The following is a 12,783-nucleotide window of genomic DNA, read 5'->3' as shown; positions in this document are numbered from 1 at the left end:
TGGAAGCAGCTACATGGTCCACTATACCTACTTTCACCAAACATTACAAACTGGACCAAATCTCCAAAGCACGCACAGGATTTGCCAGGGCAATCCTACAAGGATCTGCATCCACCACCCTTTCATCAAACTAAGCTGTGGTAATCTCCCACACCAAGAATGCTGCAACATAGGAATTGAAGGACATAGAATAGTTGTGTAAAATCTTACCGTAACCATAGATGTCCTTCTCTTCCATGTTGCAGTATTCCTTCCCACCCACCATTCCCCCTAACAGACTCTACCAGTCTAACTTGTTCCCTGATTCCTCTTTCCATTACGGAAGAGACCCTGTGCCTTTTATATGTCACCTTTGGCAGCCTATACTGGTGGGCCATCTACTTTGCCTGCTTAGCTCTTCAAGTTCTGAGGATTGTGCGTGCAGACGTCACACTTAAGGTCCCTGGTTTATGGCCCTATGCGTGACGTCCCATGCAGCTGCAACAGCCAAGCTTGAAGCTTTTGTATAGGAGCCGACGTACGAGTTGCCTGAAGGCAGGAAATCCCATACCGAGTACTGCAACATGGAAGAGAAGGACATCTGTGGTTATGGTAAGATATTACACAACTATTCTTTTTTCTGAGAATAGGTGAATGGTGGGCATTCTGAATCTTTTTATCTTTTTTTTTTGCTGAGTAAGTCCTGCTAAGATTTATTGTCCATCTACAAGATGGACATGACAGAAATAGTAACCGACTAGATTACGATAGAAAACAAGGTTTTCATTTCTATTTAGTTCATTGTTTAATTACCCATGGCCCTGAACCGGATTAGAGGCAATGGGAGAATGAATGAATGAATATGCAGGTTGTTATGGAGCTGATATTACTTTTAGATTGGAGTATCATTTCAGATGTATTTGGTGTAACTGATTTTAAGATACAAAACTGAGTTTTCACTGATATGTAAATATATACTTGACTCTGGGCTGGAGCTCTGGTTTATTCTTAGCACTGTGTATGTGTCATCAGGATACATTTGCCTTAAATGTTGCTTTTTATTTGCAGCTTGTGGTTGATTGGTTGGAAGATATTGCCAAAGATGACATAGGCGACTTTGCGGAAAAGATAGAGTTTTATGCAAAATCTGTGTACTGGTAAGTAGTTGAGTCTACCTAAGGTTATCAAACTGTTTTTTTCCCCACACTTGCACAGTAAACTTTTTTTTTGTAACTTTAAAGTGTGCGTGTGTGTCAAGTTTATAGGTAGTATACATCATAATTTGCTTGAATTTAGTGAATCACTGCTGCCAATAAGGATTGAGTAAAACTTTCCAGCTTTTGCTTCCTTCATTTTGTTTGTTGAGTCGTGAAGATTGTATAAAATATGTGGAGACATACCATACCTCTCAACCTCTTAGAGCAAGAAATCTATACAAAACCATAAATGGAGGGGACAAATGACCAAAAATAGGGACGCTTTTTAAATATTGCTCTTACAAACTTAGAAAGTTGATAGAATAACACATTTTGCATTCTGAAGGGTATGAAGTCTGAAATGTAAATGTTTGTCGTTATTTTTTGACTTCAACACTCAATGATTTACCAGTGATTTGCCAGAAAATCGCAATTCTCTGTGTAACAGACCAAAAATATGAGGCAAAAATCTGGACATTCTGCGAAAAATCTGTACAATTGAGAGGTATGAGACATACTCAGCAGTGACGTCCATGACAGGACCAGAAGGGTATATTTTTGAAAATTAATTTCTATGAATTTTGATTGTATATATTTTACTGAAGTGTTCAAAATGAAAGTTGATGTATTTAGATTGAACGTAATTGAAACACCTGTAAAAGTTAAATTTAAGCACAGTATATCCCTTGGAAATAAAAGGTAATTGATTGTTATTTGTCTGTCATATAATCTAAAAGTGATGGTTGTAATCTATCAGATGATGTGAGTTTTCATGAGTTAAAGTGAATGTGGTAATTTTCAGTTGGCAGTGGTTGAATTGTTTAAAGACAGTTGATTGTTTTGTACATTTTTGCAGATTAGGATAAGTCATTTGGCTTATGTACCTGTCATTTCACGAGAATCTTGCGACCTTAGATCATCGCTCTTAAAATTTTAAGTGGGTGAAATGGCCAAAACCTTTCACCCCTGCCTTGTGTAAAATTGATGCTGGTGCCAGAGCACTAAGAGAAGGTAAATGATAGATAACAGACATGGGCACTTTTTCCTGGAGGGTGATTTCCCCAAGACAGCTTTGTGCATCAGCATTTCCCCCTTGACAAGTGAAATGTCAAGCTTAACACAGTCCTGTTTTGAGGTGGATAACAAAAGGCCTGCGAAAGGACACTACTTCAACCAGTGAGTTTGCAAGTAACACCTTGCATTTCTTGGTGGAGCAGCTGGAGTTTGCTTAGGACTTTTCTGTACCCGTGAGGGCAAACTGTCGAGTCCCCCTAGTGTGTGTTTGTTGGTGGCACTCTGGATCAAATACTCTTTCCTCAGGGCCATATGATCTCAGTAGTCCAAGTTGAGTAGGATTCATTGCAGCCTCTCATGTAAGCAGGGCTTGCTGGAAAGACTTAGGTGCGCACTGTATGTTGTACTGCTGTTAGGTTTCTGCTCCAGTCTTCACAAGCACTGGAGTTTGTCAGTGAGCATTGATTAATGCCAGCCTATATGCAGGCCTCAGCAGTCCTGGTGCTGCTGAGTCTCTGAATGCAGGTGACCTTTTGTTACATGACTTCTGGGGCTTATTTGGTGCTCACGCAGTCTAGCTTATATCGTACGAGTGCAGCTCTATCCTGGAGCTATAGTTGGCGGGGGGGGGGGGGGGTTCTACCTTGTCCTGTAACATTGGAAGGAGACTGTGAGTACCAGGTGATCCTTATTTCAGTGAAAATAAAGAGTGATATTTATGGCTCCCCCCACAGGATGACTGTCTCCTTTGGAGAACCTTGAAGGCCAATTAAGCTATGGACTAACCCTCCCCCCAAACTGTCTTATCGAATATCCAAAGAGAAGAGACTACTTGGGACATCCCATAATTTGTAACCCCTGGAAAGGAATGCTGCCTTGGCAGCATGGAAGCATCCAGATAATGCTTCATCTGCTCCCAGAAAAGCAGTTGCCCTGTATCAGATGGCATTTGAGTAGAGTGAAATCCTTTGCTAGCATCATAAGGCCAACTCCTGTGTGATCTGTTCAGACCAGAATAAGTCCCATCTAACAGTATCTTACCACCTCATATGAAGTGTTTCCTTCTGACACTGCAGGGCCTAGATCCCTAGCATGTTTATTGCACCTGTCCAAGTATCAGTCATCCTTATTGGCTTGGGTACTGAAAAAGCTATCAGTCTTTCTTTAGTCTGGGATCAAGGACGAAGTAATACACCTTCAGCATATATTCTACAGTTGGCTTTCATGTGACCTGATTTACTTTTGATTGTTCTGATGCCTTGGCTAGTGCAGCAGGCAGTTGTATGTACCAAGATTCTAAATTCAAAATTCCAAATTCAAACTTCTAAGCTATATTCCATGTATTTAAAATACCCTGTAAATTGTTATCCTCTGTTTGCAACCATTTTTTTAACTTGTCTCTGAAATTGTATGTGGAGCTTTTCCCTCGCACCTCCTCTGAAAATGGGCTATCGCTCAGTCAGACATACCTGGTTAACAAATGTCAAAACAAATAAAACAAAGATAGGATGGTGTTGCTGATGAATTTCTTTAATGAGGAGCTAAAGCAAGACCTCCTGGGTACCCCCCTTCCAGTGGGGGAACATTTTTGAATAGACCTTCCAGGGCTTGAAGATCTCTGACCCCCCTCCCAAAGTCTTTTTCTTCCAGATTCAGACACTTGCCTTTTTATTTACGGAGCCATCTAGTAGGCTGTTTTATTGAGGTGTTGTTAATGCCTTTATCTGACCTGTGCCATCCAATTTTTTTTAAATATTTGTAAATATTTAGAATTGTACTGTATCAATTGTACTTGTGGAGCTTTTCTCCCCGTGCCCTCACTGAAAATACTCTACATGGCCCACAGGTACACAAATGCCAATAAATGTATAAATTAATTCATTGCTATTGCTGTTTGATACCATCATCAATTCTTGCTCTGCTGATGTTCTTTTCTTAATCTTGACTGTACCTTTCCTATTCTATTGTAACTGGAAAATAGTTTATAAAAATTCTTTGTGCAAATTATGCTGCAGTCCCATGTTTTGGGAACGTACTTTATCAAACAAAATGTCTGGATATTGCATTATCTGTAGTTAGTTTCTACCAGCTATAATGTGAGAGAAGCATTGTCATTGCTTTCCTACGTTTTAATTTTATACTTATTGGAGTCTTAATTGATCTTATTGGCAACAGATTTATGAGATAAGGTGCACATTCATCCATGTTATGGAACTTTCTTATAGCTGTATCTCTGCACATTTATTTCTGGTAGTCTATCAAACAGTGCAGATTTACAGTGCTATTGATTTGGAATTCCTGTGCGTCATCTGAGGGTTTTTCTAAAGCTACTCTTCTGCTGTTATAGCCCTAGACTACTGGATCCCTCTTAGAATTGCCAAATCACAGCCTGGTAAGAGAACCTGTGAAGACAACTTTTTGTACGTTTTTTATGAGCTCCCTGCAGAGTCTGTTTGTGACTTATTGATAGGAATGGTCTCTGAGGCCCTTGTCTTCTGCAGTTCTGTAGTTTTCACATCAGTTCACAACAAACTCAAAATTATTCTGGGCCTGTAAAGAATTTTGACCAAAGTCGCCTTGTTGAGGACTTTTGCCTCATCTGGCAGCTGCTGTTTCATCTTGCGTTTTAGTGATCTAGAGATGCAGACAAATCATATAAGTAGAGGTGTTCTTTTTTTAGCTCTGTGCTGGAGATGGTTCAAATATACAGTTGTGTTATTGTCTCCTTTGACCATGCCCTGGAACAGGAACAAATTATTGATTTCTTAGTTTATCTGTTGACCATTCTGGAGGAAATAACTGAGCTGATGTTTTTTGTGTTTCACTGTTGCAGTCATTACAATTAGGGTAATCTGCTGGCAGGTTGCCCTCAGTTGGCCTGATTAACAAAGTCTTGAGTCCTGCGTCGGTTGCTGTCCCTTCTTCCTGACGTCAGGTCGTCAGGGGTATAAAACATGCAGTCGACGTCATTACCTCAGTCTTTCTTGCCGGGCGGTGCCCGAAGCAGAAGCAGTTCGCAAGTTCCGGTTGGCTGACTCCTGAAATTTTCATTTTTGAGTTTCAGAACTGAAGTCTTCAACTTAAAGCTAACTACCCCATTGGGGAAACTTTTTCTTGCTCCTTACCGATGTTGGTAAAAGTTAATAATTGCATTACTTGTGGAAAGCAAATACCTCATAAAGATTTTCATCTGTACTGTATTCCTTGCCTAGGCCCTGACCACGATGTACCTTGCTGTCGGTTTTGTTCTTTATTTAATCAGCGCACTATCCGTCGTCAGTACATTTTTGCCTCTAAATATTTCAGTTCTCTGTTTAATTATCCAGAAATTTTGGAAAAATGCAAAGATAAAAACAGAGACAAGCCGTTGAGGTACAAATCTGCCGACGACGCTTCTAAGCCAGTCGCCAGTTCGCCGGAACTCAGTGAGGCACTTTCGCAGCCCCTGATACCCGCTATGTCTGATTCGCAGGCCTCTACTGAGACCCATTCGGAGTCTGGTATGCTGCGAGATGCTTCATCTATGGAACCCACGGATGTCTCTACCTTGCAATGGTCCGGAGCTGCTGTGCAGGCACTGGCATCTGGGGGTATATTAAAGCCTACAGACTTGCATATCAAACCAACTCCACCTTCAATACTAAGGCCTAAATGTAAAAAAAAAAAACGATGCCCAGGCCACATGTTCAGGCTCCTATGCCTAAAAAAACAAATGATCAAAATGGCTGAAGACCTAATTACTCTAATCAGGAGTAGTAAACCCCCCCCCCCCTTCTAAGAGGCCTAGGCCTGAGCTTGACTATGAATCTTCTGATCAAGACTCTGATGTTCATCATGTTTCACTGTTACAGTCATTACACTTGGGTTATCCTGCTGGCAGGCTACCCGCAGTCGGCCTGAATTCCAAAGTCCTGGTCCGGCGTCGGTTGCTCTCGCCTCTTCCCTGACGTCAGTGCGCCAGGGCTATATAAAATGCAGCCGACGCCATTTTCTTCAGTCTTTCTTGCCGCGTGGTGCCCGAAGCAAAAGCAGTTCGCAAGTGCCGGTCGGCCGACTCCTGAGATTTTCGAATTTGAATTTCAGATCCAAAGTCTTCAATAAAGCTAAGTACCCCATTGGGGAAACTTTTTCTTGCTCCAGTCTGATATCAGTAAAAGTTAACAATTGTATTTCTTGTGGGAAGCAAATTACCTCATAAGGATTCTCATTCTTACTGTATTCCTTGCCAAGGCCCTGATCATGATGTTGCTAGTTGTTGGTTTTGTGCTAGATTCAACCAACGCACTATTAAGCATTGGTTTGATTTTGCTTTTCATTGCTTTGGCCGAAGGTTTAACTATATAATGCCATCGGAACAACTGATGACCGGAGTCCATAAAAAGCGCAAGGACAAAGTAAAAGACAGGCATTCGAGGTCCAAAACAGACTACGAAGCCTCTTCTAGGCCAGTCGCCGGTTTTCAGTGAGGCGCTTTCGCAGCCCCTGACACCCACTACCTCAGAGCCACAGGCCTCCTCCGCCCACGTGGAGACAGCTAGGTCTCTGGAAACTCAAGGTATTGGGCCTACAGAAACAATTCCCTCAGATGGGTCCGGAGCCGCTGAGCAGGCATCTGCTTCTACGGGTGTTTTCAGAACTACACAGCTTACTATCAAGACCTCTTCAGCAGCCAAGGCAAAGTCTAAAACGCCTTTAAAAACAAAGAAACAAGTACAGCATTCTCCTGGACAGTCATCCATGCCAAAGAAACAGATGGTCAAAATGGCTTGGACCTAATTACTTTGATCAGGGGTTCTCATTCCCCCCTCCTGATAAAAGGCCTAGGCAAGAGCCTGACTATGACTCCTCTGATCAGGTTTCTATTTCTTCTGATTCCTCTTCAGAACAGGGATATTCTCTTCCTCCCTATGAGGACTCTGATGCTGAAGAATCTATTCCTTCAGCCTCTCCTCCTGAGGACTACTCTTTTGGGGAAACCCCGCACACCATGAGGAAACATTTCCATTGGGAGAGCCAGGATTATTCAGAATCCAAGAAAAGGCTCGGAGACTTTCTTTTATTGCCTCAGCACAGGCCTCTTGCTATCCCCCCTGTACTAGATATTGTTGTTGATGTTTTCTCTGAATCCAGTTTGACTCCTGATTCTTTACCCCCTGCACCAATTAAGCCAGATAGGTACTACAGGGTTCCAGATTCTCATAAATTTCTTTATAAAAACCCTGCTGCTGATCCAGAAACTATTTCTCAGGGTCCCAAAGGGGTCAAGGCTTCCACTGCAAAAAAAACCCTGTTCCCTTTGATAGGGATTCTAGAGCACTGGACAGATGGGGGAAAAAGTTTATACCTGTGCTACTTTAGCTGTAAGGGCTTTAAACTGACAGTTTCATTTGCTTAAATATCAACAATACCTAATGTCTTTGCTAAAACAGAAAATGCTTACAAGTTCTGAATGTCCTGAGAACAAGAAAATGCAGGATTTATTGCATGCAGCTGAACAAGTGGGAAAGCATACTTTGCAATGTGGTTTTTGATTCATTAGAGGCATCTTGCAGAGCCGCAGTTACATGTTCTGTCATTTGAAGGCATGCATGGTTAAAAGAACACAGTTTACCTGATCATTTTAAAGCAAAATTATTGGATGCTCCATTATAGCATGATACTTTGTTTGGTGTTAAGGCAGAAGAGGTATTAAAGAAAATGGAGGATAAAGCAAAATCAATGCAGACAGTAAAGGATTTCTTACAGGTTCAGCCACCTAGATTTAGCAGGAACTGGCCTTCTAAAAAATTGGTCCTTTCCAATGTCAGGCCACAAAGAGGCAGATACAGACACCCGAGAGGCAGATTTCAGCCTCAAGGCTCATACAGACCTAAACAATGGGGTGCTTCAGCCCCCAAAGCAGAGAAGACAAATCACAACCTTATAGGAAACTGTCCCAATGACTTTCCTCTACAAATGCCAAGCACTTACCTTTTGGCAGCATCCTTGGGGGGAAAACTAGCACTTTTCTCACAAAATTGGCACATGATCACCCAGGACAAATGGGTACTGAATATTGTTTCTTAGGGTTACAGGTTCCACTTTCACACCCTACCAAGGTCAAAAGGTATGCCAGACCTACCACAAAATCAATGGGCAGAGGCTCAAAAACAAATTTCTGCTCTCATGGACATGAGGGCTATTCAAAAAGTACCACAGCAAGAACAGGGGCAAGGATTTTACTAAAGACATTTCTTGGTACCCAGAAAGGACAAAGCCTGGAGACCAATACTGGACCTGTCTACTCTAAACACTTTCCTGGATGTTCCAAATTTCAAAATGTTGACACTGCAGCAACTTCTACCCATGCTGGGCAAGAAGGCTTGGCTAGTTACTTTGGACCTCAAAGAGGCATACCTGCATGTCCCAATCAGACAATCTTGAAGAAGATACCTCAAATTCATAGCTGGCTCAATGCATTACCAATTCTCTGCACTGCCCTTTGGCTCATCTACTGCGCCCAGGGTCTTCACAAAATGCCTGGCACCAGTAATTGCATTTTGCAGACAAAAGGGAATTCAAATATATCCCTACTTGGACGACTGCCTTATTCAAGCAGAGAGCAAGGACATTCTACTAAAGCATCTGGCATTTGTAAAAAGATTACTAATTTGCCTAGGATACACAGTAAACGAAAATAAATCAAAACTAGTGCCCTCTCAAGAGATAATATTCCTGGGTGCAAGCTTAAATACAACTGCCCAGATGGCTTATCTCACTCCAGACAAGCAAAGGCAACTGACTCATTACTTTCAAATGATGGCAACAAAAACCCAGCTACCTGCAAGAAAAATTCTGCAGGCTTTGGGCTTCATGGCATCCTGCATCTTACCAATTCCATATGCAAGACTGCATATGAGGAAGCTACAATTGTATCTAAAAAGTGTTTGGAAATGATAACTCTTATTCCATGCCTGCAACAGGAGTTTCGATGGTGGGCACTGGTCTGTCACCACAACAAGGGACAGCCTTTCACTTTACCCACAGCCAGGTAGACACTAACAACAGATGCATCGGATTATGCCTGGGGGGCACACATGGCAGGAAAATGTATTCAAGGCACGTGGCCTGCGGACCAAATGCATCTTCATATCAATCAAAAAGAGATGCTAGTTGTACAGAATGCCCTGACAGCATTCAAGGATCTACTACATCCAGGACAACTATTACTAAAGACGGACAATACTACAGTTATGTGTTACATAAACAAGCAAGGGGGCACACATTCCTACCCCCCCCCCCTGCAGGCAAGCCATGACTTTGTGGAACACAGCACTGACCTATCAAGTACATCTGCAGGCACAATTCCTGCCAGGAAAGAAAAATACTCTGGCAGACGAACTAAGCAGAAACCTCATGGACTCTCACGAGTGGAAACTAGATCCACAGGTCTTCAGCATGATAACAAGGAAATGGGGATGCCCAGACATAGATCTTTTTGCCTCCCCTCACAACTGCCAACTACAGAGATTCTGCACAAGGACTTATCACTCACAAGCATGGGAAGTGGATGCTCTATCATTCAGCTGGAAAACCCTAACAGTTTATGCCTTTCCACCACTGCCTCTCCTTCCCAAGGTACTCCTAAAAGTCAGACAAGAGAAGCCAAAAATGATTCTGATTGCCCCAGACTGGCCACACTAGCACTGGTACCCAGTCCTAAAGAGCTTGTCTCAAGGCCCAGGCTGGACTTTACCTCAAATTCCTCATCTTCTGACTCAACAAAACAATCAGATCCTGCACAGCCATCTCAGAACCTTAAATCTGGCTGCATGGCAAATAATATAGCCACTCGGAACACACCTCTCTCTAAAGCTGTTATGGATGTCATTTTGGAAGCCAGGAGGCCCAGCACCAGGAAATCTTATGCAGAAAAATGGAAGAGATTCTGTGCCTGGAACCAGGCACAAGGACTTGAACCACTTGTTCCAAATATTCCTCAGATTTTACAATACTTAACTGAGATTCTGGACAAAGTCCTATCCTTCTCATCAATTAAGATCCATGCCTCTGCCATTTCAGCTCATTACAATACGGAACCTCCTATTTTCTCTCATCCACTACTAAGACAGTACCTCAGAGGGCAAAAAACATAAGACCCCCAAGGAGAGCACCGATACCTACATGGGACCTCAACTTTGTTTTAGAAAAGCTCACACTGCCTCCTTTTGAGCCAGCCAATACAGCTGATATAAAATTCTTATCATGGAAAACTGCTCTGCTCCTAGCAATAACTTCAGCAAGAAGTCTGAGTTACAGGCATTAATGGCAGTGGAATCTTTTATCATTTTTCATCCGGACAGGGTTTCTCCAAGGGCAAACCCAACATTTATGCCAAAGGTAGTATCCAGTATGGCTCTTGAACAAGCCATTCATTTGCCAACATTTTATCCAAATCCCCAGAATAAAGGGGGAGAGACTTCTGCACTCTTTGGACATACACAGGCAGCTATGCTTCTACTGGGACAAAACAAAAGCTTTCAGAAAAACTGAGCAACTGTTTGTAGCATATGATGCAGGATCACAAGGAAAGGCTATCTCAAAGCAGACTATTTCAAAATGGATAGGACACTGTATTCGTTTCTGCTATGCACAGCATGGCAAGTCAGTGCCTAAGAATATTAGGCCACATTCTACCAGGGCAGCAGCCACTTCAGCAGCCTTTCTCAGAGGAGTACCAACCAAGGAAATTTTGGAGGCTGCAACTTGGAGTTCAGTACACACCTTTACCAAGCATTATCACTTACCTGTTATTCTAAATTCAGAGCAGGCTTTGCCACTACAGTTCTGTAGGGTCTCATAGCCACTCCTAATCCTATTTAGACCCAGCAGCCCTACCTCAGCTTTGGGATTCAACCCAAGTGTAATGACTGCAACAGTGAAACACGATGAACATAGTACAGCTGTGTACCTACCATAAATGTAGATGTTCGAGTGTATTCACTGTTGCAGTCCAGGTTACCCACCCTCCATCCCCCCTTGCTGGGACTTATCTATACTTCTCTATCCTATACAACCTATGTGGTGTATTTGCTTGTAGATGAAGGTATTGGTTTTATTTTACTGTATGTTTTTATAAGCAATATGTATTGCCTACCTTCTTGGGGGCACCTGACATCTGGGGCAAGAAAAACTGAAGAAAATGGCGTCTGCTGCATCTTGTATACCCCTGGCGCACTGATGTCAGGGAAGAGGCGACAGCAACCGACGCTGGACCAGGACTTTGGAATTCAGGCCGACTGCGGGTAGTGAATACACTCGACATCTACATTTATGGTAGGTACACAACTGTACTTTTCTTCTGGCTCTTCTAATGACCTGGATTTGTCCATTCCTACTTACAAGGATTCTGATGCAGAGGATTCCATTCCCTCTGCACCCCCCCCCCCCCTGAGGATTTCTCTTTTGGTGAAACTTTACATACCTTAAGGGAGCATTTCCATTGGGAAAGTCAGGAATTTTCTGATTCAAAAAAGAGGCTTAGGGATTTTCTTCTTTTACCTCCGCATAGGGCTTTGGCTATACCTCCTGTACTAGACATTGTTGATTGTGTTTTCGGAATCAAGTATGGCCCTTGATTCCCTGCCTCCAGCTCCTTGTAAACCTTGACAGATACTATAGGGTTCCTGAGTTCCACAAGTTATTTTTCAAAAATCTTGTTTCAGATCCTGAAACCATTTCTCAAGGCCCTAAGGGGCATTAAGGCTTCTACTGCTAAAAATCCTACCCCTTCTGATAGAGACTCCAGGGTGCTGGATAGATGGGGTAAAAAGGTTTATACTTCTGCAACCTTGGCTATCAGGGCTTTAAACTGCCAATTTCACATGTTAAAATGTCAACAGCATATTATTGGATTGCGTAAACAGAAAATTATGTTGATTTCTGACTGTGTGGAAAATAAATATTTACAGGATTTATTGCATTCTGCTGAACAAGTTGGAAAACATACTTTGCAATGTGGTTTTGATTCTTTAGAGGCCTCTTGCAGGGCTGCTGTTACTGGGTCTGTGCTTAGAAGGCATGCTTGGCTTAAGGAGCAATCTCTGCCTGATCATGTTAAAGCAAACTTGTTGGATGCTCCCTTAAATCAGGACCGCCTGTTTGGCAATAAGGCTGAAGAAGTTTTAAAAAATATGGAAGATAAAGCAAAATCTATGCAAACTCTAAAAGATTTCTTACAAGTGCAACCTCCAAGATTTAGTAGGCACTGGCCTACTAAGAACTGGTCCTTTCCAGCTCCTTCCAGATCCTCTCAAACCAAATCCAGACACTCCAAAAGCACCAGGTTTCAGTCCCAGGGGACTCTCAGACCTAAGCAATGGGGTGCCTCCACTTCCAAATCTGGAAATAACAAGACACCCCCCTATGGTAAACAGTCGTCATGACTTCCCTTTAGAATTACCAAGCACTTACCTTTTAGCCGCCCCTTTGGGGGGAAAGATTGCTTTTCATGCAAAAAACCTGGGAACTCATAACCCAGGGCAAATGGGTTTTAAATGTAGTGCCCCAGGTATACAGATTTCATTTCCACACGTTGCCAACACCAAACGGGTGG

At 42.5% G+C, this 12,783-nt stretch overlaps 1 protein-coding gene across 1 annotated transcript in view; it reads left to right on the top strand.

Moving 5' to 3' along the window:
- Positions 1–12,783, top strand: part of NUP107 (nucleoporin 107) — a gene marked incomplete in the record, with an annotated part of 1,716,438 nt that overhangs the window by 368,486 nt on the left and 1,335,169 nt on the right. Inside the window, 1 exon segment of the mRNA XM_044088020.1 lies at positions 1,048–1,136. Coding sequence (XP_043943955.1) covers positions 1,048–1,136 — 89 coding nt within the window.

Source organism: Protopterus annectens, chromosome 11.part0 (genome assembly GCF_019279795.1).
Source record: "Protopterus annectens isolate FY-2018-M chromosome 11.part0, PAN1.0, whole genome shotgun sequence".
Classification (NCBI taxonomy): Eukaryota; Metazoa; Chordata; order Ceratodontiformes; family Protopteridae; genus Protopterus; species Protopterus annectens.
The sequence above is the reverse complement of the archived record's forward strand: the minus strand, read 5'-3'. Positions and strand labels throughout refer to the sequence as shown.